The 27,839-nt window shown below is 37.9% G+C and overlaps 2 protein-coding genes across 2 annotated transcripts in view; one reads left to right on the top strand and one right to left on the bottom strand.

Moving 5' to 3' along the window:
* LOC139700368 (cilia- and flagella-associated protein 44) overlaps positions 1–14,676 on the top strand; it is a 53,990-nt gene extending 39,314 nt beyond the window's left edge. The window contains exons 21-28 of the mRNA XM_071599008.1: positions 1,804–1,984; positions 4,302–4,461; positions 7,245–7,383; positions 11,108–11,304; positions 12,061–12,286; positions 12,467–12,601; positions 13,151–13,372; positions 14,587–14,676. Coding sequence (XP_071455109.1) covers positions 1,804–1,984; positions 4,302–4,461; positions 7,245–7,383; positions 11,108–11,304; positions 12,061–12,286; positions 12,467–12,601; positions 13,151–13,372; positions 14,587–14,676 — 1,350 coding nt within the window. The remainder of the gene's footprint in view (positions 1–1,803; positions 1,985–4,301; positions 4,462–7,244; positions 7,384–11,107; positions 11,305–12,060; positions 12,287–12,466; positions 12,602–13,150; positions 13,373–14,586) is intronic.
* A 3,899-nt stretch (positions 14,677–18,575) lies between these two features.
* Positions 18,576–26,520, bottom strand: Tbp (TATA binding protein). The gene is made up of 6 exons (XM_071598167.1): positions 26,099–26,520; positions 25,866–25,999; positions 25,459–25,702; positions 24,494–24,597; positions 21,413–21,507; positions 18,576–19,328 (listed from the first exon to the last, which is right to left on the bottom strand). Exons 1-6 carry the CDS (start codon positions 26,324–26,326, stop codon positions 19,252–19,254), a joined length of 882 nt encoding a protein of 293 aa, XP_071454268.1. The 5' UTR covers positions 26,327–26,520; the 3' UTR covers positions 18,576–19,251.
* Positions 26,521–27,839: the final 1,319 nt, after the last annotated feature.

The raw sequence follows: 27,839 nt of genomic DNA on the forward strand, positions 1-27,839 counted from the left end.
ACCGGGACTCGAACCTCGGATCTTTCCACTTGCCGGGCGGATGCTCTTAACCACTTGAGCTATCGAGGAAACGTAATTTACCCTGAGATCCGTGGGTCTAATATGTCGCCAAGCCCCCCATTTCTTTAGCCAAGAGATGGCGTCAGGGATATATATATATATATATATATATATATATATATATATATATATATATATATATATATATATAATACACAGTAACACACAATATAGAAACACAAAAAAAGAAGAACACTCACACGTTATTTCTTGATATTTCGACGGAAACAATCCGTCTTCCTCTGAAGATATAGAAGTAATGATTACTTCTATATCTTCAGAGGAAGACGGATTGTTTCCGTCGAAATATCAAGAAATAACGTGTGAGTGTTCTTCTTTTTTTGTGTTTCTATATTGTGTGTTACTGTGTATTGTACTATTCGGCACTTCCGTGTTACGTCTACGAAAGCATATATATATATATATATATATATATATATATATATATATATATATATATATATATATATATATATATATATATATATATATATATATACACACACACACACATATACATATTTAATTATATATATATATATATATATATACACACACACACACACACATATACATATTTAATTATATATATATATATATACACACATATACATATTTAATTATATATATATATATGGGTTGTGGTAGTCCAGTGGGTAGAGCGTTGGACTGCTGACCGGAGGGTCCCGGGTTCAATTCCCGGGCAAGGCACTCTGGGCACCTGCAGCTCCACCCAAGCTAAAGTGAGTTTTCGGGTACCAGGTATTCCTGGGAAACCATAACTGGCACAGGGAAAGGAACTGGCCCCCCTACCCTGATGTGTGAATTTTCACACGCCGTCTATGGGAAAATCCGGTTGTTTCAATTATTTTTCTGCTATAATCTCTCTTGTTACTCATTTTACCCCAAATTTGCAGGCAAAAGTATCAATTAAGGTTCTGTTCTAGTATCAGTACCACTCATTGCACTTACATCTTTTACTAACTGCCTTCAATAGGGAGAGAAAATTAGAATGGCCATGCTCTGAAATCAGACCACAAAAATAAAATTGAAGACAAATACCAAAACAAATAAAGTTCTAGAATCCTTAATTTCCATTAAAAATATTAATCCTGCAACTTTAAATCACTCGGTCCTAATCCCATCCCTAAAATCCCTTGCCTAGATTCCAATGCATTTCCATTGGAGCTTCTCTGTTATGAATAAAATAAAGAAAAGGTAGTAACAATTTTTCACTAGATAAGTTTAATTTTGGATTGCCGTGTAGTGCATCATATTTGGGTCTGAAGATGATGTAATTCATCGAATTTCATTGTATACAAAGTCATATTACATCGTATCACATCATCTTCAGGTCTGAAGATGATGTATTACATCAAAACTCTGTCGTTAAAAGAAACTTATCTCTTGGAAAATTTTCACTCCCTGTTCTTTATTACATTTGAATTACACAAAATCACACCTGAAACTACTCAATTTGTTCTCTCTTCTGCTTATATAATCGTGAAAACTAATGATTCCTCTTTTTTTTTCAATCAGGCACAATATTTAATTATATATATATATATATATATATATATATATATATATATATATATATATATATATATATATATATATATATATATATATATATATATAATACCTTTAACTTACTTCCAAAGGTAGTCAACTGACATTTGAGAGAATTATATTTCTCAAGCATTAAATACTTTAAAAATACTGCTCTCTCTTTGCCTGCAGATAATCAGTTTAAGGAGCAAACTGGAAATGAGAAAAATCACTATTGAAAGCCTTCTTGAGGTGGAGAGGGATATAATATCAAAATTCCAAGCCGCCATCGAGAATAGTAGCTCTGCTGGAATCCTTAAGAAAATTTTCAAAAAGAAATTCAAACCAGCTAAAGTTAAAGCAGAAGATGAATGTAAGTGTTTTTGTAAACTTTCCTGGTGTATTCAGTGTCTCTTATTTCGTTCTCATATTCCACTCATTTTGGAATTACTTTGGTTTCATTAGCTAAAATTTACACATGTTGAATATTTTCATATTTGATGGAAAATCCAAATAATTTGCTGAACCTGCTTCATAGCTCTCTCTTACCCATGGAAAGACTTGTACGCTCTAAAAATACCATCAATATTTGTGCGTATAATCATCTTAAATGCATTGATAGATATGACAAGTCATGCCCAAGGAGCCATTGGAGCCTGTTGCGATTCTCCCGAGGTACTTATAAAAATATATTTCCCAACTTCCAAAAAATAGATAATGCAAAGTTACAAGGAACTCTAAACAATGAACTCTAAATACCAAAGTAATCCTGGATTAGGGCTGCTACTAGCTGCGATCGACCCTAATATATTTGCCGTCATCACTTCTCAACAGTCATCTTTCATATATTACTGTTTACTCCTACAGTAAACACACATTTGCGAGATGTTTGATTTAGCATAACATACGATTGGCATAACATTATCTGGATGAAACCAAAACTCCTGGCACTGAGTTGTGTGAGAGAGCAGGGAATGTAGTGGAAAGTAGGCATGGAAGAATGAAGGAAGAAGGGAAGATCATGGGAAATTAGAGGCAAATGGCCTGCAGGTACCCAAACCAGAGGAACACTAGCGGGGCCATGCTCTGATTCACTTCTCTTGTTGTGTGAGGTTTTTGTCCATGCAGTGTTCTCCCGATGTTCTCTGCTCCTGAACTATATGAGGCCACCTTTGCATCAGTTACAGAGGATCCACACTCACAAACCAGCCTTTCAACGATTAAAGTGGCTTGGGATCTTCCATCCAAAGGTTTAATAAGCAAGTATGCATTAAGATTATGCTTGAAAGTATTTGAAGGAGATGCTTTCAAATCTGGAGGAAGTGGGTTAAAAAATCTGGCTCCTTGGTGGTGTTGTCCCTCCCTTAGACGATCTTGCCCAAATGTGTATATCAAGCTTAGTGGGTGCATCATGTTGATGGATATTTTGGTTTTGTTGGTATATATGTATATTATTATTAAATGCCTATGTAATGTTAAGGAAAACCTTAGCTCTTTCGAGAAAAGGTCTAACTTCCATTCTCATAATACAAGGAACAGCGATACACTAGACATTCCCTATTGCAGATTAGCCAAGAACAGCAATTCTTTCAATATTCTAAAAATTCGTTTGTTTAATAGATTGCCCTCTGAGGCTAAAGTTGTGAGTGTGCCCGAGTTTAAGAAAGTTGTCCGGAACTGGCTGACTAAAAAAGCATTCTACTCAGTAAATGAGTTTTTTGATTCAAAAATTGTGTGGTCCATGATAGACATACAATCATTTGTCTCACCAAATGTATTTTGAGAAATTTGATATTTACCCGTTGTATCTAAATATGTGTTTATGTAACCATAATCTCTAAACTATGTATCTCTATGACGAAGACTATTGCAAAACTATTTTGTTTTATGTCCAATAAAATTATTATTATTATTATTATTGACAAATAAGACTAGATTGCATACATGTAGGGTAGCCAGTGGCTTCATTTGCAGTTCATGAAAATGAAGCCCACAGGAAAAGGTAAATTTTAGATAGCTCTTATTCTCATGGGTTATTAGCAAAACTAATTTTTGGATCATTTGTCTCGGTGATAATGGGCACACAGATATGTTTGGATTGATGGCATTTCAGGTTCTGACTATTATTCCTCGTACTGTCAATGGGAGTAAAAATGTAATTCTTAGATATGTACAGCTAGAAGGCCATAATCCTATGACCCTTCCGTAGGCCTTTCAGGGGTGAGAAATGATAGACATGTTGGGTTCTTCTGTTCATAAATGAGACAGGCATGGCTTGTATACCTCTGGCTAATATAAAGTTGTTTGTATTGTCCCATTTCTTAAAATTAAAAGAAATATCTGCAAATAATGTACAAATTCAGGATAGCACTAGAACCCATTCTTATTTTTCCAATGTGAATGCATGCCGGTATAAATATGAGTCTGTAATCATGCCAAGGTTTTTGTTCTAAAATAGGCATTTTATAGGAAAGCTATTGATCTACTTCCAGGGTATAAAAATGTTGATGGCTAGTCTTTCTAATCTATTTACCTATTAAAGTAACTGTTATAAATTACATATGTTGTCTTCCGAGCCCTCTCTTCATTAATATCTACTTCATTTTGTCATACTTTCAAGAATTCTTAATTTCATCAGGATTTTTCTGAATAATTACAATCCATATTATGTGTATTTACCTTGTGTACAGCTTCTGATGAAGAAAGTTCAAGTTCGGAATCTAGTTCCGACACTTCAGATGATGAAGATGAATTAGGACTTGCTCTGCCAGCTAGGATTGATGAGAATACATGCCCAGATGGATGCCCACCAGAATTATTTGATTTGACAATCAGTCTTCGAAATAAAAGGTTTGTAAATATATGCGTGTGTTTCTGTTGAACCCTGAATTAAAAAAAATAATCTTACTATCCTTCAATGAATAGAATGAACCAAAGTCATTGCTCTTTATTCATGTGTCAGCACTGAATTGATATGATCAGTTTGAGTTCCTGAGCTTCCCTAAAATTTTTGTACGATTATCAGAACAACATGCTTTGTTCATTAAACAAAAATTAGGTAGTTGTGATTACAGTGTTCTTGCTGAGTGCTTGGAGTTCAAACAGAACCAGAGAGAGGGAAGCCAGAAACTTTTGCCATGGAAGTGTGCATAGATTTAAGATTTGTTTCCAGGATATGAGTAATAAAGGCTGCTATCATCATAGTTTTTTAATGATAAATTTGTTTGCTTTATCAATAGATTATTTGTTATAATAAAGATTCATTTGTCCAGAGTTGGTATTTAGAATCTAAAAAAATCATTAACTAGTCCTTATTGCTTTACCAAACATATTTTCATCTTCCACAGTTGATTCAAATTCATGTTTGGTATGCATAATAAATGTTCCTATTTCAGTATCTAGAGCTTGAAATTGTCAACTTGTATTTCCTATGTTATTTTTTTACATTGATGCATTACCCAAATTAAAAAGATATAGGTAATTTCTTCCAATGTGGTCTTCAATTGTAGTTTTGGTGCAACACTTAGCCTTGTCTTTTTAATCATACTTAAGTTGTCATGAAATAAAGAAACTTTCATCTATTACAAAGTAGCAATACTCCTATTTTTATAGAAAGCATTAGGTCTCAGTAGAATCAATAATATGTTTCATAAAAGGTAACATCTTTTTATGGCTTCATGAATTTATTTATTATATATTGTGGAAAACACTACCTGGAAAAATTGCAAATTTTGCTATAGCAAACCAGTAAATGTGCTAATATTTCATCAGTAATTTTTTACAGACACCCTATAGATTCAAAGAGATAGACTCTAATGCAAAAAGAGGAAGCTTAAGTAAATATAAAGCATACTATACAATTACCTCGGGGTCAACCGTGGCTTCCTGGAGTTAAAGAAGGAATTACTGTGTTCAAATTTGTAATTAGGTATTCATGTAAAATTGATTTGTGTGCGCATGAAAGAGAAGAGGATGGGAACTATCTGGAATCACATGGAGCAGAAAGTCATTCTTGAAGCCAATGTATCATTTGGAACTTCATTATTCATTGACCTCTTTAACTGATATGATGTGATACAACCAAACAGTTATTTCATATACAGGCGAAAAATAATGAGCATCAATGTAGTTGATACATTTGCAATCACATATTAGCATGATTTGTGGTCTCAGGAATGAGGGTTGGTTAGTCACATGTCAGGGCAGTATTTGTCATAAATTTTTCTAATTGATTACATAGGACATTTCACATTCATACTTTTTTAATAACCTATATTGCCCACTTACCTGTATTTTAGGCAAACCTGGAATTAATATTATAAAGTATGGAAGCATGATTATCCTCTCAGTGTTATCGTCTCTTTGCAATGCCATAGTTTTGAAAGTTCCTCTTTATCTCTAATTTCTCAAATTCCCGTGAGAGAAAAACTACACCACATGTCTAGATTGTGAGGAGGCAATTTCCTCTTGCCTCCAATCATCTCTCAGCCATTTCTCCCCTAAAATAAATAATGAGTGTTATACAATTGAAAATGAGTTCTTTAATGCCCGAGCAGTCCTTTCCCAATGCGGTGGAATCTCTCATTCCATTTTTTTATATATTGAAAATCATAAAAGAACTTGAGCTCTACAGCCTTGTAAATTCATAAAATAAAAAGAAAACTCCTATAGCCATACTAAGTTAGCACAACTTGTCCGGCAATCAAAACATCTTTTTTTCTGTGATGGTTTGTGGGAAAAGAAATACCATAGCAGTGACCAACCTCTCAACCAGAACACCCTTCTGCAGTAGTTTGCAGGAATGTTACTATTGCTGTGACTAACTGCAGACCCAAGCACTCAAACTCAATTGGGATTATTGAAAGGGTTAAAGGGATTCTGTTAAGGATATCTAGGTTTATGAGCAGATATATACTATCTGTGACTGTTTACGGGAATAAGTTCTGCTCCAGGGACAAACACAGAGCTTACACACTTACAAGCACTCAGGAAAACAATCACTCACGCACTCAAAAAGGGGGCCTGCCTCACTACTGGGAGAATTTTACTCAAATTGAGTTAAGTGGGCAAAAAACAGGGAAAGATGACGCTCTGCAGAAGGGTGTTCTGATTGAGAACTTGTGCTTGGTCACTGCCATGGCATTTCTTTTCCCTCAAGCCATCACAGAAAAAAAAAGTTTTTGTTGCGGGACGAGTTGCACTAACTTATTATGGCTATAGGAGTTTTCTTTTCATTTTATTAATTGAATTTCATGTTCACATTGGTCCTGTATATAAATTAGTTGAGCATTTACAGGGCACCTATCACAATATACTCTGTATTTCATGTGCTAAATGGGAATTATATTGAACATAAGGATATGTGCCTGGGAATCTGGGCTCAACACACGTGTATTCTTCACTGCCCTTTATTAATATTGGCTGTCTGGAAAGAAGGTTTTATACTCTAAAATGTTAAAAATTAAGAGAAGTTCATGATCTGAATTTGGTATTTACTTACAAATCCCAGGGTAGCCCTGGAAGTGCAACATTGGCATCAGGAGCGTTGAGTGGGAATCAAAGATACTCGAGTATGAGGTGGAGTTCAACCCAATCGACCAAACTCTAAATGGTTTAATTGAATTATATTGCAGGCATGTCATAGAAAGAGACTTAATTGAAGAAAGGAAACAAATGGACTTTCTTAAAAAAGATATCGATTTGAATACTAAAAAGCTAAGAACCATAGAAAATGCCTACCATAAAAATGATGAGGACTTGGATGCTTATCAAGTAAGTATCTCCCCCTCTTGAGGTGTTTTTTGTTTTTCCAGGGCAGCATGCCGCACAGTGATGGCGGTAGAACTTCTCATTCAGCTTTGCACTTTTATTCTCCCTCCCACCCGAGCAGAGAACTTCATTTAAGGCTCCTTTGGTGCGTGTCTTGTTCTGGATGGTGCATGCAATTAGGATCTGGCCATTGCGTGATAAGTAAGAGAGAAAAGTTTACTGGCATATGTTGTGGATGAAGTACAGGGTTCGTCCGGAAAATAAGTGTACTGAGCTCAGGAAAAAAAATTTGTTACACTTTTACATATCTTAAGCTAATATTCCTCAAAATAGGACCCTTGTGAGTCGATACACTTGTTACAGTGGGGTTCCCATTCCTGGAACGCTCCCGCGAAGGCATCATCGGGAACCTCTCGAAGACTCGTCGTCGACCTCTTCTCTGCCCTCCACGAACATCTTGTGCCACCAAAAGATCATGTTTCTGGACATGGCTGACTCCCCGTAAGCCTGGTTAATCATACCGACAGTTTCGGTAGACGATTTCCCAAGCTTTACCGCAAATTTGATGGAATAATGCTGCTTCGGCATCGCATTCCGTGACGTGGGTCGAGCGTGGAGGTTCGCGTTAACAGAGCTCCTCACTACACCGGAGCTCAGAGCCGACTGCCTCTTTCAGCGTCGCTTGCCAACATACCCCCCTCCAATCGCAGCCCGTCAGAGCGGTGCTGGGCGCGCCTGGAGCGGCGCGCCCAGCCCAGGAGTCAGTACACTTATTTTCCGGACGAACGCTGTATGAACCGGATGGAGAAGTAGTACATCTGTGGGTGGGGAAGGGAAGTGAGGTAGATGAGATGCAGGTGAGGAAGTATATATGATGAGGGAAGTATACTAGGAAATTCTGAATTAAATGAAAGATGCCATCTCTCCCCAAGGATTGGTTTCTCTTTTCGGTGATTCTGATTGTGATACACATTTACAGAATGGTGCTACGAAAACAACGAACATATTTCCTGTTTATATCAATTTAAGTACAACTTTGGAACAATATTTAACTAAAAATAATCATTTTCATTACAAATAGATGTACCATAATAATATTTATCCCATTTTCCAATACTCATGGTAGGTCTATTCATATCAGTATTTAATTTTATAAATTTAATTTAATACTGTGAAAACCTACATCATGTACTACATGTTTCCCAAATGCCATGATACCGCAATGACTGAATAAGCCATTTATTATTGGATTTAGGTAGGGAAACTTTTTTGGCAGAAGAATGCTCACCATAATAGATACATCTGATGTCATGAAGGAAGCACACATGTCATTAAGGGTCCTGTGAAAGTACCTATAATTATTCCAAAAAACTTTATTCTAAAAACTGCGGAACATGCTGTAAGAGTAACTTTTAACGGAGTCATCCACTAATATGCATTTCAATGCAACAATTTCAGAGTGTAAAAATCATTCACCTTGACTGGGATGCGAACTCAAAATTTCAGAGTGTAAGAGGACACCTCGGCAACTGGAGTTAAAGCACTTGGCCGGACATCGAGGGATCCAGGTTCGAATCCCAGTCAAGGCGAATGATTTTTACACTCTGAAATCGTTGGATACCTATTATAATATTCACCACAGGCTGTGTGGAATGATTGACAGGAATGAAAGAAGAGGTGGCGCAGAACTTCATCCATTACATTAAGCTCTCGGTTTTTTTTTTGCTTGCCTCCATTCCTTTGTTCTGTCCTGCACTCCCATCTTCCTCTGCCACCCTCATTCACTCTCTCCCAGGTCATGTCCGAGGAATGCTAGCTCACACTCCTTTCAAGGTAGTATTCTTCAGCATCTTGGTCAATCTTCTTCCTCCTCTGGGCTCATGTCTTCGGCTGCCCATTCTCTTTTTTTCTCAAGCATTGCTCTTCAGCAGATGACCTTTGCCTCGACATTTCTTCCCTCAGTTTTTTTACGCATTACATCCACTTCACTGGAAAAAGTTCCCGTCTTTGTTAATTGGGCCCAGTTGGCACCTCCTCCCCACTAGCCTTCTCTATCTCAAATCCTTGAGATGCTCCCACAAATGGCCCAGCCAGGTAGAAGCCAATGGGCCTACGCCTCCCTACTGCCCAACTGACTGCCACAGTATTTGGTCAAGTCCACCATTGCATGACACCTTCACAGCTGTAGTCATATTTGGTAAGCCGCACCCGACCCATTTAGCTATAACACACCCATACTCTTCTAGGAAGAATACAGAAAGTCGGGAAAAAATGCACACAAAATTAAAAATTCATATGTTATTAGAAATGCTTAAATAAGAATTTTCAAAAGGAAAACGTCAATGAAATTCTTGATACCATGGACAAGAGCATCACTTTTCCACGATGATTCTTCCCACCACAATGTAATAAACGTTTCAGCCACGCATTAGGGAGACATTTCAGCAATATACCCAGAGCAGGTCTATGAAATGGTATTCATTGGAGATTGGAGTTCCTCTGGTACTGACATACCAAAAGTGGTTGGGCTTTTCTCAGGGCACATGCTCCATTCCAGGAAAGCCAAATACGAGATACTGGAAGAACTGGGCTTTCTAGGGCAATATTAACTGGGAGAAGACTGCCATCACATGTGGAGAAAGTAGCAGATGACATACATTGCATCTGATGACCCTGAGATTAAAGTTATTTCTCACCAGCATGTCATGTTTATTAATGGACCATTATTGATTGCCTAATGTCTAACTAAAATTTCGTTGATAAAAACTTTTTTTTAAATTTTAGCAGTTTCATAATTTACTATATACTACATAAGATAGCACTTTATGATATTTTGGAAAGCATACGTGAATTTTGAAACAAAAAACTTTAATATAAATAAAAGAAGAAAAAAATTTCTGTTCAATTTGATATTCTTTCTCTGCAATGTTTTCACACAGTATCACCTTCAAGTCAGAAGATCACTCTATAGTTACAGTAATCAACATAAGGGTTGTATTGATAGTTAAAACAACATACATATAAACAGAGTATTAGTTTATAAAACTTTAACACAAGCATGGGCACTCAAAAAAAAACCTATTTTGAGAGCATGTGTTTGATTCATGACATTAGCGCATGCTGTTGAAATTATTGAGAAGGAACCTGCAAATTGGAGAGATTCGTGAATGGATTTACTTCAAATTTGTCGATTCCAGTTTTTGTGGCATACACCAAAATGACAATCCAAGGGCTGAGACATTGCGAGACACATTGTTTCGATAACCACTAGCTGTTTCGGCAGATGCTCTAGGTGCCAAGACACTGGGGAAATTGGGCATGATATAATTTTACCGTGATGAAACCAAAATTTACCCTCTCTTGTCTATTCTCCCTCAATCATGTTTCTCTTTATGGAAGCAAGTTATCAGCAAACAATTCTTAAAAATATATTTTTGTATATAAATTTATCCTAAATATACTGTCTTGAAAAAGGGTTTTACGTGTACAAGAATGTTCAGAAATATTCCTTTTCTGATAATATCATGAATTGCAAGGAAATAGGTAGTCTTTTAATAAACTAATTATTTCATCCTGTTCACATAGGCATATATAAAATCTTACCTTAATCCTTTGTGGGAAAGTATGATTGTGGTCCGAAAAGACTTCTCAAAATCCAATATATATTCATGCTATAGATATTTCCGTGCTTGAGTGTTTTCTAATGAAAATGCCTACACATTTACAGAGACAGAAACAGAGTGAGCTAAATAATTTGGATGTGACTGTAGTGTTGAACTTGAGCCAGCTTCAGCACCTAAGCTCTCCCACTGATTTAGGAGCCATCTCAGAGAGCATCCTTTTCCGCAAGCCAAAATTGATTCGACTGTGTGGACGCAATCTTGAACTTGAAAAAGAAACAAAGGAACAAGGAAGTAGACTCAGGTGTGTATTCAAGTACCTTTAAAATGGGTCATTCATTCTTTTAGTAAATACCAACTTATCAAGAGCAGAGTGATCTGAGAGAGCAAGACGGAGCACTTGCCACCCTCAGCGTCCAGGGAATAATTAGGTCCACTCAATTGTATATATGTACTCTCACTGACCTCGAGTGTGTTTTGTTGTCAAAATTCTTTCCGCATGACCGCATTCAAATGCCATTAAATAACGCAGCGCTCTTTACAGTATTGCTTGCTCTGCCTTTTCCGTTTTTAAGATTCCCCTTCTATCCCTCATCTCTCTCGGTGTGGGGACCTACCTGCAGCGGTGGGTCACATCCCCTACCCCTGTGTCCTTGGGGGAGGAGACCATTGTACGTTGCATGTCCACGTGGGAGTGGAATTTTGCCTTCTTGCTTAACAAATTCTAGCTTGCACGTTATTGGATAAATTTCTTATTACATCCTAATGTGCATTAATTTGTTAGATGATAGTATGTGTATTTGCATGCGTGTAAAATAAGAGGATTTTTGCATGAACGTATGTGCCACTGTGGGTATGGGTTTGCATGTTTGTGTTGGTTTTGAATGTGGTTTTTTCCCTTTTATGGGTGGTGAGCTAACACCCCCGCCACACGCCCTTGCAGGGTATTATGTAGATGTAGATGAATGATATTCGATTGCCCTCAGTAACATTTTTCTCCCTAAATTACCATTTTAAAATGTTGCATCAATGAAACTTTTTTTGGCAAACTTTTATTCAGAGCTCTTCAAAAGCACATGAGTCGCCTTAAAACTGACTGTGAGTACATGGTCTCAAGAATAAAAAGCCTAAAAGACGATCTATCCACCCATATGACAAAGAAATTTGGTCGAGAAGTTTCCATTTTGAACGTTGAGCAAGCTGTTTTACGAAAACACATGATGGAATTCAGATCTCAGGTTCAAGATATTAGAATCGGTTATGACCAAGAAGTGGCCACTTTGCAGGTATGATCTTTTTACCTAATTTTGACTGATTCCATGACATACGAACATCATACTACGTACCTGCAATAATGCTCAAATTAGCAGAAAGATAACATTGTCACCAATTGCTAAACATGTTGTTTTCAATCCTTCTGATACTAATTAGGATTTAATGAAAAGTTTCAATTTTTTATCTATTAGAATCAGCTGTATGCAAAACAAAGCAAATACACAGATATAATCACTGCAAACACAGAGAAAGTGAGTTTATTGGCTGCTTTACAAGAAGAGAAAACAAAGTTGGATAGACTCTTGCAGCATCAAACCAAACTCCAAGTAAGTATACACCTGGTGTCTCCTTTTCAAGGGAATTTCTGAATTATATAGCTACTCCTTAAACATATGTGTACTAAAGTCACATAGGGCCACCCAGAAGTATTTTGGTGCTCTGGGTAGAGGAGCCTGAATAACTTTGATGCAGAAAGAATGATGGGTGAAGAAGGTACATCTCAAACGGAGCACAAGGTGTTTTCTTATTTATTATTTGAAGGGAGGAAACGTTTAACAAAGATCATCAATAATAAAAACCAAAGTAATAATGACACTACTCAAAAGATGAGCAAAATGTATTTGGGGGAGCACGTGAGGGGAACAAACTGTGGAATGTTTCAACATAAAGCCGTAGTTGTCCTAAACCGAGGTTTCCAGAGAAAAAGGACCATGTTCCAGTTCTAATGTGGGCATGGATTTGGCGATTATTGTGCCATGGTCTTTATTGGATGATTTTATGTAGAAAGCAAAATGACCCCATTGACCAAATGATCTTATCTCCCGTTACTAATGGATTCAGTTTAAATTTCTCATCAATTACTTTTATGCCACTAGGAATATGACATGGAGGAAAAGTTGGGGGCATATCACGCTGATATAGCTAAGCTTGAGGCAATAAAAAGACGCCAAGTACAACAGAGACAAGCTTTAAAGGAGGAAATCTCAAAGCTTAGCCGTAAAAGTAGACCTGGGGAGATACCACCACTGAAGTTTGGTACAAGTATGTCACCGCACTTGTCCAGCCATTGTGAATCTGACAAGTCAACTGAGAGACTGGTAATTATTCACGTAGCTTTCTATTTTAGTTCTTATGGAGACAACCACCATACTTCAGGCCCATTTTTGCGCTCGTCACGCAACATTTGCATACAATGAAACAGCAGGAAAATAATTTGAATATATAGTTGACAACATAGAATCAATGTAGTTCTAGTTCAACAAGGAGTGAGTCAAGCATTTTCATAATAGAAATGTAAACATTCTTTCTTCAACTACACTACCTTCATACAAAGTATTTGACATTTTGTCACAAGCTTCTTGACAGCTCCACAACAGCATTGATGAAATATCCATATGAAGGAGATCAACATCTCAAGATGTATCATATTTAATTAATTTAAAACATTATTTTCATAGTTAAGTTCATTGCACCAGAAGCACTCTTCAGTTAGCACCTTGGTAAGACCAGAGTACCATAAAAGAAATTTGTCACCTCTTAAGATCACCCCTAAACATATGAATTAGTTCACTTGCCCAATTCACTGTTACAGCTTCTACATCTGTTCACGCAATCATCGAACACAAATGAGCCTTTTCAGTATCCATGATTCTTATTTTCCTGCAATTGTTTGACTGATGAAATGGTTTTATTATGATGGGCAGTCAAATGAAAACCGAACACCCGCCATAACACACACAGTCTGCACAAAAGAGGGCAACACTGTTGTTATGCATAGATGCTGCGATTGCTGTGGTAGGAGAACTGCATTAATACAACTGACAAGTGCATGCAGTCGTTGGGTCCATGTTGGAACGCGGACTGGTGTCTGGTGTGTTCATCCAGCAGTAGGCAAGCAAAGAAGAGCAGAGAGGTGTGGTTCGTTTTCTGGTAGATGAGGGTGCCGATTCCTTTGCTCCCCTGGCTACTCCTGAAACTTTGACAGCACAAAACCAAACTGAAAAATTCCATCCTCCTCCTTTGCACCCCTCTCCTCCCCAATCCAACATCCCACCCATTTTCCTAAAGGAAATTAAGGAATGGTCCCTAAAAAACAGGGAAATCACTTCAGCTTGTGAAATCCCCCCCCCTAACCAGTCAGCAATTACATGTTAGCACTAATCAAAATCCAGTGCACCATGATTCCCGGCTTCAGAGCTCTCATACAAACTCTTCACTGAAAAAAAGTGGGAGTACTACACTAACCAATTAGAAGAGGACAAAAAGCCCTTCTTAGTCCTGTGAGGCCTTTTAAGAGAGACGTCAATTTCAGATTCGAGATGCCCTCCCAGCCCTAGGACTTGCCATTGAGGACATTGCCCAAACGAGAACCACCAAACCAATCCACTCCATGAAAATTTAGAGAGAGTCCTCATGAACAATCAGTTTCCTCAGCAGCTTACCCACCCCTCCCCAATGCCCCAGCAACTCATTCGCCCACCATAGTACAACCTCCATCTCCTAACGTCACTCCCTCCTCCCACCTAGACTAACTCAAAAAAATCCCTCCCTGGCACACCTCCTTAATGGCTAGGCTCCTAGCACCCAGACAGTCTACAATGGACATATCAGTAGACGCAATAATACAAGGAATCGCACTATTCATCAATGTGGGAACTATTCAAATCTGCGGACTTTGCATACTTCAGTCGAATACAAATAGCATGGTAAATAAGAGATGAGAGCTACTCCACCACACAAGCAGACATTTTCCTCCAACAAGAAACTTGGCTTACCCCGAACAAAAAAAACTTCATCCCTGGCTTCAAACAATATAGTCTCGACCGGCTAAACCAACCAAAATGGATGAGGAGTCATGACACCCATTAATTTATCCCTCCCTTCCAACCCACCGGATCAAATGAAGCTCTGGAAGCCATTGGGGCACAGGACAAAAAGACAATTGGCGACCTCTCCATCTGGTTAGCTTAGCATCCCCCAAAGCAGACACAAAGGCACTCCGCTCCCTGCGTATTGGCCACTCAGTCTTACACAGAGACTTTAATGCAAAACAGATTTGGGAGCACTGTCTTCCAACAACGCTGGAAAACGCCGCTTCTATCTCTGCAACAAAAAGGCCACTTTTCCATTATGGCACCTGGCGCACCCACTCACATCTCTGCTAAAGGTGCACACCCTGATGACATCCTCCACCTTTTCACATCCTCAAATCGATCTTCCGACCCCTCCCAATAGCTCTTGATTCCTCCTCAGCATCCAACCACCTTCTCCTTCTCCGTACCATTAACTGTGACCCTCAGTCCCGACTAGTTCCGCAAAAATCTGTCATAAATTACAAGAAATTCATATCCCAAACTGGAGAGGGGACTGGGGCCCTTGCTATTCTACCTCTGCGAACCAAAACGAATGCAGACTGCTCCTGCAACACACTTACTGCACCTATCCAAAACTTGGTCAAGTCAGCTTCCTTTGTTTCCCCCCCTTCCAGCCCATCAACCACATACCACCCCACCTCACGACATCCTAAATAACATGACACTCAGGAACATGGCTCGGAAGAGATGGCAACAAAGTAGATCAAGAACAGACTACAAACGATACTAGGCCCTTTGTAGGAGGGTAAAAATTCAAATACAAAATCACTGCAGCGCTGAATGGAACCATAAAATTAGTAATCTCTCTGTAAGAGGGTAATCCAGGAATTACCCAACCCAAAAAAGAAAACACAAAAATTTTGGAAAAAAATGTATTTATTTTTCAACATGATCTCCTTTCAGCTCATTACACTTTTCCCAGCGATGTTCAACAAGTTCAATACCGTTTATATAATAAGGTCTGTCTTGCTCCTCAAAATAGCCATTAACTGCCGAAATCACTTCTTCACGGTTAGAAAATCTTTGACCACCGAGCCATTGTTTCAAGTCTGGAAACAGGAAATAATCCGAGGGGCCTAAACCTGGCGAATAGGGTGCAAGAGGTAGCAATTCAAACTTTAATTCATGAATTTTGGCCAATGAAATAACGGATTTGTGAGTTGGTTCATTGTCTTGATGGAATAACACTTCCTTCTCAGCCAAATGTGGCCGCTTTTGCTTGATTTCTTCGTTCAAACGTTGCGATAAGTGTGCATAATACTCACTGTTGATAGTTTTTCCTTTTTCAAGATAGTCAATGAAAATTATCCCATGCCCATCCCTAAAAACTGACACCATGACCTTGAAAAATGGATAACTCCAATAGCCGTAAACATTTTACCTTTCGAAACAAAATACAAACGAGGTTATTTGGCTAACGCCACAAGTCAAAGGATGGGGTAATTGGTAAATAAGGAAAGGGATAAGAAAGGTGAATACGTACCATACCTTGACCTTGCCTACATATGAAACGGTCTTTGCCTTCTTTGGGGGCAGTTCTCCCTTTTGAATCCATTGTTTTGATTGTTCTTTTGTCTCGGGTGTGAAGTAATGGACCCATGTTTCATCCATGGTTACGAAACAGTGCAAAAATTTTGTTTTGTTGCCGTGGAAATTTGCTAAACACTTAATCGAAGCATCTTCACGACACTGGTTTTGCTGGCTGACACTGGCATGGTGAACACTGCATGTCCCTGTGGAGTGTTCACGAGTGGCATATGAGATTCCAAGAAGGGCGCACATAACCAAAAAAGACAATGCGCCCCTTCGACAGGCCCACTGAGCCATTGCTCCCGATGTGACAGGGATGGCCTCAATCCCGGAAAACCACTGAATCATGGAGGAAGAAATTCAAGTGCAGGTCAGCATTAGCCATGGATGGTTAGCCGTGCATGCCATCATCGTAGCTCACCCGGATATCCACAAAGTTTGCGCACAGTGGGTTCCACATCAGCTATTGAAGGGGCAAAAGATTGACAGAATGGCGTCATGTCTGAGTAATTTTCAGCGGTACTTTGAGGAAGAGCAAGTGCTTCTGTCACAGGAGACAAAACATTGTGCCACCATTTCAAACCCGAACAATGGAAACATCCCCATTCTCCCCTCCAAAGCTGTTCACACAAGTTCCGGTAAAGTTACAATGAGTGTCTTCTTTGACTGTGGGGCATATACCTTCCTTGAGTGTGGAACCACAATCAACGCACATCGCTATGTAGACACATCGCTATGTAGACACATCGCAGAAACTACGATGGACCACAAAGTCAAACACCCTTGAGTGCATGGTAATGCTCAACCACACACACACTCTGATCAAGGCTTGTGCTTCAGCAATTTGGTTGGGAAACACTTTTACATCCTCCGCACAGCCCATATCTTTCACCTGGTGATTTTCACACCTTTGGTGACACAAAGAAAGACATTCGTGGTCGTCGGTTAAATTTGGATGAGGAAGTGCAAGAGACAGTGTAGTTGTGGATCCACCACAACTCTCTCCACAAAACTGGAAGTGATCATCTCGTCTCTCAGTCGGATAAATGTATCAATGCTTTTGAACAAAACTATTCCACGGTCAGGTTGTAGTGGGTTTTCATTTGACTGCCCCTCATGCATAAATAAGAACATGATTGCAACAATTTCAGAGTGTAAAAATCATTCGCCTTGACTGGGATTCGAACCCAGATCCCTCAATATCCGGTCGAGTGCTTTAGCCACTTAACCTTAAATATTGAGGGATCTGGGTTCGAATCCCAGTCAAGGCGAATGATTTTTACACTCTGAAATTGTTGCATTGAAATGCACATTAGCGGATGACTCCGTTAAAAGTTACTGTTGCGGCATCTCCCGCAGTTTCTTTGGAATTTGTCAAAGAACATGATTGTTTAATATTCTTGCCCTACTCCTTGCCTCTCACGCAAATATGGCTCACAATAAAATCAAATCATCATAACGGAAAGAATAATGGCAACGCTGTCGAGTCCATCTTATGTTTTAATCTTGTTTTAATACATAGTATTAGCCTCAGACCTGAAAATGATATCTGTATTGAAGCCCAGTTCATAAGATTAATACAAGAAGTGGAATCAACAGAGATGTAATTATTTTTTACGCACTGGATAAGTTCCACAAGTCAAGTCTGAAATCACAGATTTTAAAATATTAGCTGTCATTATTAGTATTAAACCATTGATTCCATCGACAGGATTATACAAAAGACTGGAAGCTGACTACCTCCCGAACATCAAGCAAAGATTATGACAATGATGACAGCCCACTTTGAATTATCACATAGAAGAAGCCGATCATTCAACATACAGGAAAGGAAGAGGGTGCCATGTACCTGGATGCAAGAAAAGTATTTTTGACAATATAAAATTAAACAGATTGATCATCAAAAAGTTTTTTTATTAAACTTCTTCATTGTCACAAATAAATAATTTTTTTCTATACTTCTGGAACACACAAAGGGTGTTACATTACTACTTTTACTTTAGAATTGTTACGCTTAAGAATTTATAAAAATCAAGCATAAAAAATTATATTCAACCAAACAAATTGGCTTAACTTTTACTATAGATGTTCTTAGTAAATTATTGGCAAAGTACAATGAACATGATCTTGTGGAGGAGAAATGCTTATTTGGAATGTACTAATACAACAGACATCATTTAAGAACGCTAAATCATTTGTGAACAGAAAAACAAACTGGAGAAAATGCAATATATTGCTATATTATCAAAGATAACTTAAACATGATTGACTATGAAACAATAAAACGTAACCATCAAATTGTTGCAAGTCTAAAGGATAAAGAAAATAAAAACCAGGTCATTTTAATCAAGAAAAGATTCAATAAACATGATACTTTGTACTAACAACTGCAAAGAAAAACACCACAAATGAGATTCAAGGTCAGTTTTTCCAGCAAAACATTAGGGTCTAACACATCATTCAACTTCAATCCCATCACTGGCACAGAGAACTAAAGAAGAGGGCACTTAATAACAACCTCTTAGTCTTTTCCATAAATATTTACAAACCATTCACACTCATAATTACAAGTCTTACTGCTTTTTGAAACTCTTCAAAATTGGGTATATGTTGTCAAAAGCTTCATATATTTCTTGTCTCACTTTTGCACCTGAAAGGTTGAAAAAAAAACGCTGTACAAGGGCATTCAAAATAGTAAGTGGACTGATTCCAGCCACATAATTCAAAAGCCAGATTTGATCAATCTTATTCATGACACAACAATAGCTTAATATTTTAATGGAAGCGTAGCACTTTAGGAAATTTAACATTCAAGTGGAAAATAATTAAAAGCTGCTCAAATTTAACACTTCTCTGAAGTGACCACCTTATAATCAATTTTTTCATGCAAAAGACATGTTTCAAGGTAGATTTTGGCAATACTCTCAACAGAGTCCAACCTTTACCGATATAAGCCAGACAATAAATCTGTGACAGTTAACCTTGCAATTTGATAATGCCTGAAACTTTTATTAATTTGTTCATTATGACAAAGATCTGTTCATCTACGAGGGCGGTTCAATGAGTACCCGTGTTAGAAATGAAGATTAAAAACTTTTTTTTTTATTTTCCAAAGTAGTCCCCTTTTAGAGAGATACACTTCTCCCAACGTTCCGGCCATTTTTTAAACCCCTACAAAAAATAGGATTTGTCGAACTCTCCAAAATACGCTACTGTCTCGGCGATAACCTCCTCGTTTGAGCTAAATTTTTTTCCCGCGAGCCATTTATTCATGTTAGGGAATAAAAAAAAGTCACAGGCAGCCAGATCGGGTGAATACGGGGGGTGCGGCAGCAATTCATAACGTAGTTCATGCAGTTTGGCGGCGACAACTCTGGATCAGCTTGTTGTCCACCGTGAGCAACCGCGGCACCCATCGGGCCGACAATTTTTTCATCGCCAACTTATCATGTAAAATATTAATGGTCGTTCCGGTCGACACACCCACGGCCTCTGCTACTTGGCGCACTTTCGTTCGTCGATCAGCGAGAATCATGGCGTGGACTTTTTGAATTATTTCCTCGGTAATTAGGTCTGCCAGGCGTCCTGGTCGCTCCTCATCAAAAACAGATGCTCGCCCACGCTTAAATTTGTTGAACCAATATCTAACTGTGCTCATAGATGGAGAAGTGTCCCCATAAACAGACAGCATCCAACTTTGCTTTTATCTCCTCGCATTTCTTCCCATTCAAAAACAAAAAGCGAATCACCGAACGATACTGCTCTTTTTCCATCTTAGCGAAAATCACGAAACACGTCTGACTCGAATGGCTGCCAAATCCAAACTAACCTTTAAATCAGTCTGGAATTTGTTTCACCTTCATTTGATAGATGGCAGCACACGATGATAACATAAACTTCCCTCAGGAATGCCCTTTGTCGTCAAACACGGGTACTTATTGAACTGCCCTTGTACAAACATGGAATATGTTTCCGATGCTTCATATTTGTACGTAAAATTAATTATTATAGGTAATCAACTGGTTAAGGTAGGTTTTGGATGGACAAAGCTACCAAATAAATATTTTATGTCTCTCCTAACAAAACACAACCCAGCATTATCATCTGCAACAAGCCCCTCTTTATCTCTGGGAACTTACTTCCTCGCTTCATCCCACCCAACATCCCCCTATCCTATTTCTACACCTTCCTCGTTTTCCCAACAATCTCCCCTCTATCAAAGTCTTCAACATTCCATTTCCAGTCAATATTCTTTGCATCAATTTTTCCGCATTAATTGCTGCAGATGTAGACAAGAGAGAGGTTTAATGGATCCAGCCACAGTATTGCCACGTGAAAGGCTAACCAACACATTATTTTTTTCTAAAATATGTAGCCTTCCATTCAATAATATCACGTGTTCGTATTCTTTCCAATAAAATATTCCAGAGCATAACGTACAATCCTCACCACCATCGTATCTTGTTAAATAATTAGTCCGTTAAGGCGTTAGAACAAGCAACATTTTAACAATTTAAAAAGCTGAAACATATGAGCATTGATCAACTTTTAGTTATGATTGATTTTGTCTTAAAAGCTGTCAGTAAATGTACGTACATGGACTGATTTCATTTAAATATGGACAAAAATAAACTCATTTCTTTAAATATCATGATTTATAAGTTTATAGTTCATTACTGGATCAAAATGGCACAAACAAATAAGTTATTTTTAACTTGAAAAATTCTCACATACCTGTTAAAACAACTTTTCCAGAGACAAATATCAGAAGAACAATCCTTGGTTTCACCATCCGGTAAATTAATCCAGGGAAGAGTTCCGGTTCGTAGCTAAAATGGAATAAGTTTCATTACTCATTTCACTTCTGGGTTCTGAACACTCCATCACATTATACTCTAGGTGCTGAGCAGCTGGACTCAGATTTAGTATGAAACCATTGCGCAAAAAGGAACTGTGCACCACTTGGGCAGAATTGCATCAGAAACCTAAAACTATTATATGCATCAGATCTTAACAAATATGTATAGAATATATTAATATATAAAAAAAACAGCATTGACTCTCTTCCTTTACAATTGCCAATATTGCTCCATGACATCAGGGCACCAGATTTATAACTTAGCAATACCTTAAACCAGAGATATTTTGCATTTTCTCATGTGCCAAGTTCTGTAGTGCAACATTGTATGTCACGACCAAGCACATGTTAGTGAAAGCTACTCTGAATGTTTCATTGGATAGTTTTTCTTTTCACAAAATGAGCAGTCTAAAAACTACAGAGAATTAGTCACTGGATTGAATCATTTAGTATGAATTTAAGTTGACTTTTTCTGCTTCACACATTCATACTCTTTTCCAGACTTCTTTATCAATTAGTTTCTTTTGGTGTGATCAATAAATTGTTCAATGATTATTTTGAATGGTTGGCATAAATAAATTTATCTTGGAGTCATAACTCGCTTAATAATTAATTTTACTTCGTTAGCTTGTTCTCTCATCAACTGATAGGAGGGATCTCTTATAATTCTGAGGGGAAAGGGGGAGGGAAACTTGTAATTCAAGGTAAGAATGTTATTCTCTCCGTAACTTTTTGCAGGGGTAAACAATTACGGGGTCTATCTCAAAAATAAATAGTCCCTTTGACTCAAAAGGTGTTATCCACTGAGATTTTGTGCCACAGGGAACAGTAAGTTACACGGGGAAGTCCTCGAAAAGCTGCAGAAAAGAGTGAAATGCATCAGGACAGAGATTTTGGCCAAGTAGAGGTCGAACCATGACAATACACCATTCCACAGCACTTTCCTCAAGTACTTGGCCAAGCAGGAGGTGGCAGCACTGTCCCAGACACCCCACAGCCCCGATGACGCACCGCCACACTCCAATTCATCCCCAAGATGAAGGTGCCAAAACAAGGGTCCCGTCAACACCTACCAAGTACTGCCAGTACGGTGACCAGCAGAAGTGCCAGCATTGGTGTGCCAAAGGGTCTATTTGAAGAATTTTAGTAATGTGTATTTTGATCTGCAATAAATATTTATCCAAGATTTATGCTTCTCATTAGAGTGACACCGTGTACATTTTATCATTCACTGTCAGTCATGACAGCAGGGTTCCAGGAATCAGGCTTTGGATCAAAGTCATGGCAGAGTTCCTCTCTCCCCACACTCCGTACACTCGAGAAATAAGAATGGGAGAAGTACACATGAAAAATATCACTGAACATCCCTGAATACAAATGAAAACATTTTGGTGAGTGCCTCAAAGAGCTTCGAGCTTTACTTGGAGAAGAGGTAACATTTACCATTGTTATACCATCCATTGTTAACTCATCTTCTGGGGGCCATACTCCACTTCCCACCTCAAGAGACTACCAATGCAGCTTCAACCGTCCACTCTCCCTCCCTCTGATAGCTACGCTTCAATGGATGTGATCCGGACCACTCTTTTGCTTAGCAATCCCACTGACCATTCAAAACTCACCAAGAGAATAATCTGCTTTCACCACATTTATAACTAACCATGAGTGGCAATGGCTCCAAGCTGCCTCTTACCCTCTAAGGGCCCAGTCGCTCAACCTACGGCATTAAGCACCAAATGCAAATACACACATTTACCATGGGTCTATTCGTTAAACGTTGAGATGGTGCATCAATCTGTATTATATTCAATATTATTTCACATTAGCCACTCAATCTGTAATGAATTCTTTTTCCCATATGCATCCTACTTCTTTTAGGGACAGACCATGCGTTGTGGTGTCATTCTCAAAATGCAAAAGCAAGGCACCATTCACTGTTGCCTTGTACAGCAAAACAAAATGGCCAAGGGTAGGTTTTGCTTCTGGAATGTAAAATAACAGAATTTTGAAGTCAACTGGACTACATGGTGGAATTTTGGAAGGGTTTTTGCAATGGCACATTGACTGCTAACAAGGCTCTTGATGCCCTACATCCCAAATGTTCAGTAGTTATTTCGCTCAGCTAAACTTAGACAATACACTTGATTATCACAAAATGAACTTGTTTCAATTTGGAAGCTTTCTCTTAAAGCGATTCATTCGATTTACAGAAAACAAAAAACGAATCAAAATAATTAATTTATTATTTATGATTAATTACTCATTCTTTTTCATTAGAAAGCTGTCAAGAGGCATTTATTATTGCAAGTTCTACAAAATTATGCTCACAAAAAGACTTTAAAAAAAAAGGGGGCTATCACAATTAAAGACTGACTTCGCAAAAAATTCTTCTTCGGCCATTAATGACCCTGGCGTCTACTAGATAAGGTCAGTTAAAACCACTTCCACCTATACACAAATGATTTTATCATTTACAGCTTGGCTTCGTAATTTCTATTAGTTCATCCATTTGAGAAGCAGCCACGCCACATCACTTAACTGTTGTGTAGATGATATTGTTGCCACTACCTTTGAAGCACCTACCTACAAAATCATGTCCTTTTTCTCGAGGATAGCGCCAATTGTTGAAGTCACTAATTGCATTTTTGTTAGATCAGTCATGCTCACAACTCTTTCTCACTTTTCCATGAATTTACTTTTCATTTCCACGGGTATTTTTATTCTCTTATGGCTTCCTTCTGGGGCTTTTTCTTCAGGGAAATTTTTGAAACTTTTCAAAAATATTTTTGTTCATTACGAGAAATACTCACAATGCGAGATTCTTGTTAAGTGAGGTTCCACTGTACAGTGTTTATAATATGTGCATATAATATTTTGTGGGGAGACAGTACGCTAAGCTACCTAGAATGTTATTTCTGTAGCCTTAAAGATTAATAAAAATAATCAAGCACACTCACCTGCTGAATTGTCCGTGGGTCAAGACCAGTCCTTCCAGCCTGATTGGGAATTTGACATCACAGCTCCCAACCATGTTTTGAATTTTGAAGTCAAGAAATTTTGCCTACAAGAGATTATTAGTACTTACTTTTTACTCTTAACAAAAGTAGAATATTAAAAATATAAACTATGGTTATTGCAACTTTTCATTGTGATAAATCCAATTTATTTTAAGAATGGAAGAAGAGACAGTTCATGATTACAACAATGCTTCATTACCCTTGATTTCCAAAAACGGTGATAATTTACCAATGTATAATACCTCATATCATCATCTGACTACATTAAGCATGTTCTGAAATATATCATACTATTTTGCTTTCTTTGAGCCTCTGAATATTTATAATCCCTCCGCCGAGCATTTTCATAATACATTAAGGCTTGACTACACTAATGATATTGACAGTTTTAGAAACCCCTTTGAGAGGATTTGGTTTCCATCAAACAATTATAAACTTCCATGAGGGCATAAAGGAGCATCTAGGCCAGTGTTGTAGCCAATCCCAAAATCGATGAGGGCCATTTTATTAAACCCAAAGAACGGTAAATCATAAAAGAAAGAATAAATTTTTGCAAGCACGTTAAGGAATATGTTAAAAGAGTATCGGGTTTAACCGAAATTTTAGCCGAAATATTACACCGAAAATTGGTTTCAATGGTACAAGGATTACATATTTTTTATCGATAGGGACTTTCACACAAACTGGCAGTTCCCTTCACCTGGTGAAGAGCTACGAATTGCCAGCTATTGATACAGTTTCCCGAGATGAAAAACTGACCCAAATATGTTCCATTAAAACTTTGAAAAATACAAAACATTGAGGATATCACCTTTTAATCCGAGCCAAGGAAAAAGTTTACGATGGCTACTTCGAAACTTAAACTTCCCAAGTTGTAAGTCCCAGGAGTATAAATTAACACTCACTTGAAATCCAAGTTTCTGTACAATACGAGCATATTTCCGAGCAGCAAGACGGGAATCCTCTTCGCTCTTGGCGCCTGTACAAACCATCTTTCCCGAACTAAAGATGAGAGCGGTGGTCCTAGGTTCCCGAATTCGCATGATGACTGCAGCAAAACGCTTGGGGTTATATTCTGCATTTCGAGCATGTAGAGCAATTTTCTTTAGGTCCAGTTTACAACCTAAATTCACAGTGCTAACAATATTCCTGCAATGATGATAATTAAACAACGTTAAACATCTTACTGAAGAATTTCACCCACAAATCAATGTCTTTGAAAGTCCTACTTCTGGTTAACATGCATAGATTTAAAGTGTCACAATAAAGGACAAGGCGTATCCCTATAATTGCATTAATGAAGGATGCTTACTGTAACTGTGGTACTATTCCAGGATCAGCTGAACTTGGAGTCATTGGTGTCATAGGTCCAGGGGTGGCTGGCCCCATACTTGGTGTGGGTGCTAACTGGCTAGATGGACCAACCATTGGTGACATTAAATTTTGCTGAAAGAAAAGGGTAATTTTCTCATAGACATTAGCCAAAGAGAAAAAAATACAGAACGTTCTAAAAATGTGAGCAACTTCCAAGCACGAAGATCTTACCGGAGTTTGAGGTTGCATTAAACTCTGAGGCGTCGCAAACCCCACCGAAGAATACGGCATGCTTTTGTGAGGGGCCATCATTAATGGAGCAGGAATGTGCGGCATTGCCGGCGACTGCTGTTGTTGTTGTTGAGCCTGAGGAAGAATCTGCTGATCCTCTTCGGGCTGATGAAGGGGAGTCCCTATGCTAGGGATACTAAATCCCGGGCTAGGAAGCATTTGATCCATTTCTACGGTTAGTTTATAACTGATTAATTGAAACAAAAACTACAGATTATATCCTATTGCAGCACTCATAATAGTCTAACGACCATTCTCAAATCTTGCGAGAGCTGATGATCCGCAGAAGTAGAACAATCGATAAAAACGCGGCTACACAACTAAACCCTACACAGCTAGTAGCTAACCACAACCATCAACCGCCATTGCTGATTTCTAAATCGCTACGCATCCCTGCGTGCATTTGTCTTAATTTATAACATGGGGCCTTGTTTGAAACAAAAGAGTTTCGTTTAAGTGGGGTGAACGATTGGCACAAATTTTGAATCGTTGATGAAGTACATTATTATTCAGGTAATGTTTCTGCAGTGCGGTATAATTTGGGTTCTTTTGTATGAGTAAATATATTTAAATGGTATGTCTAATAACTATTATTTTGAATGCAGTGATATTTTCTGTCAATTTTGGGACTCTTTATTAATTTGTTCTACTCGCATCTAGTTGCAACGCCTAATAAATAAATATAAGGAGATTGGACATTGCTCTTTAAACGATTGAAATTTGGTCCATACTGTTTACTAAAATTTCCAAATATTTTATCTATGTATGCAGTAAACCATGGTTAATCTATAATTCATGAAAGTGCTTATATACGTGCTATTTGTCTACATGGGATTGTCCGATAATTTAGAGGAAAATCTGTTAAAAACTATAAAGTTTTTATAAACCTTATATATGCAGTGCCTAAATATCAGATGTCTTAAAATGAAATCCCAGCCGTATCATTCAGGACATAGACCAAAAACAAGCCGTAAAAGTAGGTAATTGGGAACTGTAACGGAGCATGTTATAGTATCCTGAAGTCAGCTGTACTGTGGGCAATTCATACCTAAATGTTAAATTTTAGCAATATGTAATAATATTATTTATGCATCGCCAATAATTACTCAGGACATGAAATTAGTGTTTACGATATAAAAATATGCGTATAATTCCTTGCAGTTTTAATATATTTAAGACATGTAATACTTCAGCATCCCAAAAAAGTTAAAAAAAAAACAGATTTCAAAGATGGTTGTGAAATTAATCAATGCCCTTCAGGCTCCTAAGATTATCTGGAATTTTACCACAAACATTTGCTCATACCTAGAGAAAATGTTTTCAAAAAATAATTCATGAGGAGAATTATGCTGAGAGTTTACATATCTGATGGGAAGAACTTGGTGATAGCATAAATGCTGATATGATATGGTAAGTTGTACGTACATTAATTAATTCAGATTGTGTATGCAAAGTTAGATTAGTATTTCATCTTTAATGATGGAGGGTTTAAGATTCCATGGACAGTAATAATCGCTAGGGCTGTTCTGGAAGGAGCAATAATTGGCCCTGGAAGAGTTGACCTTGCTAGATGTATTAAATGGTAGGAATCATATGTATGAAACGTAATCCAGTATGTAATCTGCCGGAGGTGCCCAAAGTACCCTGGAGGTATGACAATGTTAAGTCATAGTGTTACATG

This window comes from Hetaerina americana, unplaced genomic scaffold (assembly GCF_022747635.1).
Source record: "Hetaerina americana unplaced genomic scaffold, ioHetAmer1.1.p SCAF_10, whole genome shotgun sequence".
NCBI classification, from domain to species: Eukaryota; Metazoa; Arthropoda; class Insecta; order Odonata; family Calopterygidae; genus Hetaerina; species Hetaerina americana.

Bases quoted from the DNA above. Each gene is read 5' to 3' on its own strand.
- Tbp (XM_071598167.1), bottom strand. From the start codon at position 26,326: ATGGATCAAATGCTTCCTAGCCCGGGATTTAGTATCCCTAGCATAGGG. The intron at 26,000-26,098 runs GTAAGATCTTCG...CTTTTCTTTCAG, and splicing joins TAATGCAACCTCAAACTCCG to CAAAATTTAATGTCACCAAT. The intron at 25,703-25,865 runs GTAAGCATCCTT...TCATCATTGCAG, and splicing joins GGAATAGTACCACAGTTACA to GAATATTGTTAGCACTGTGA.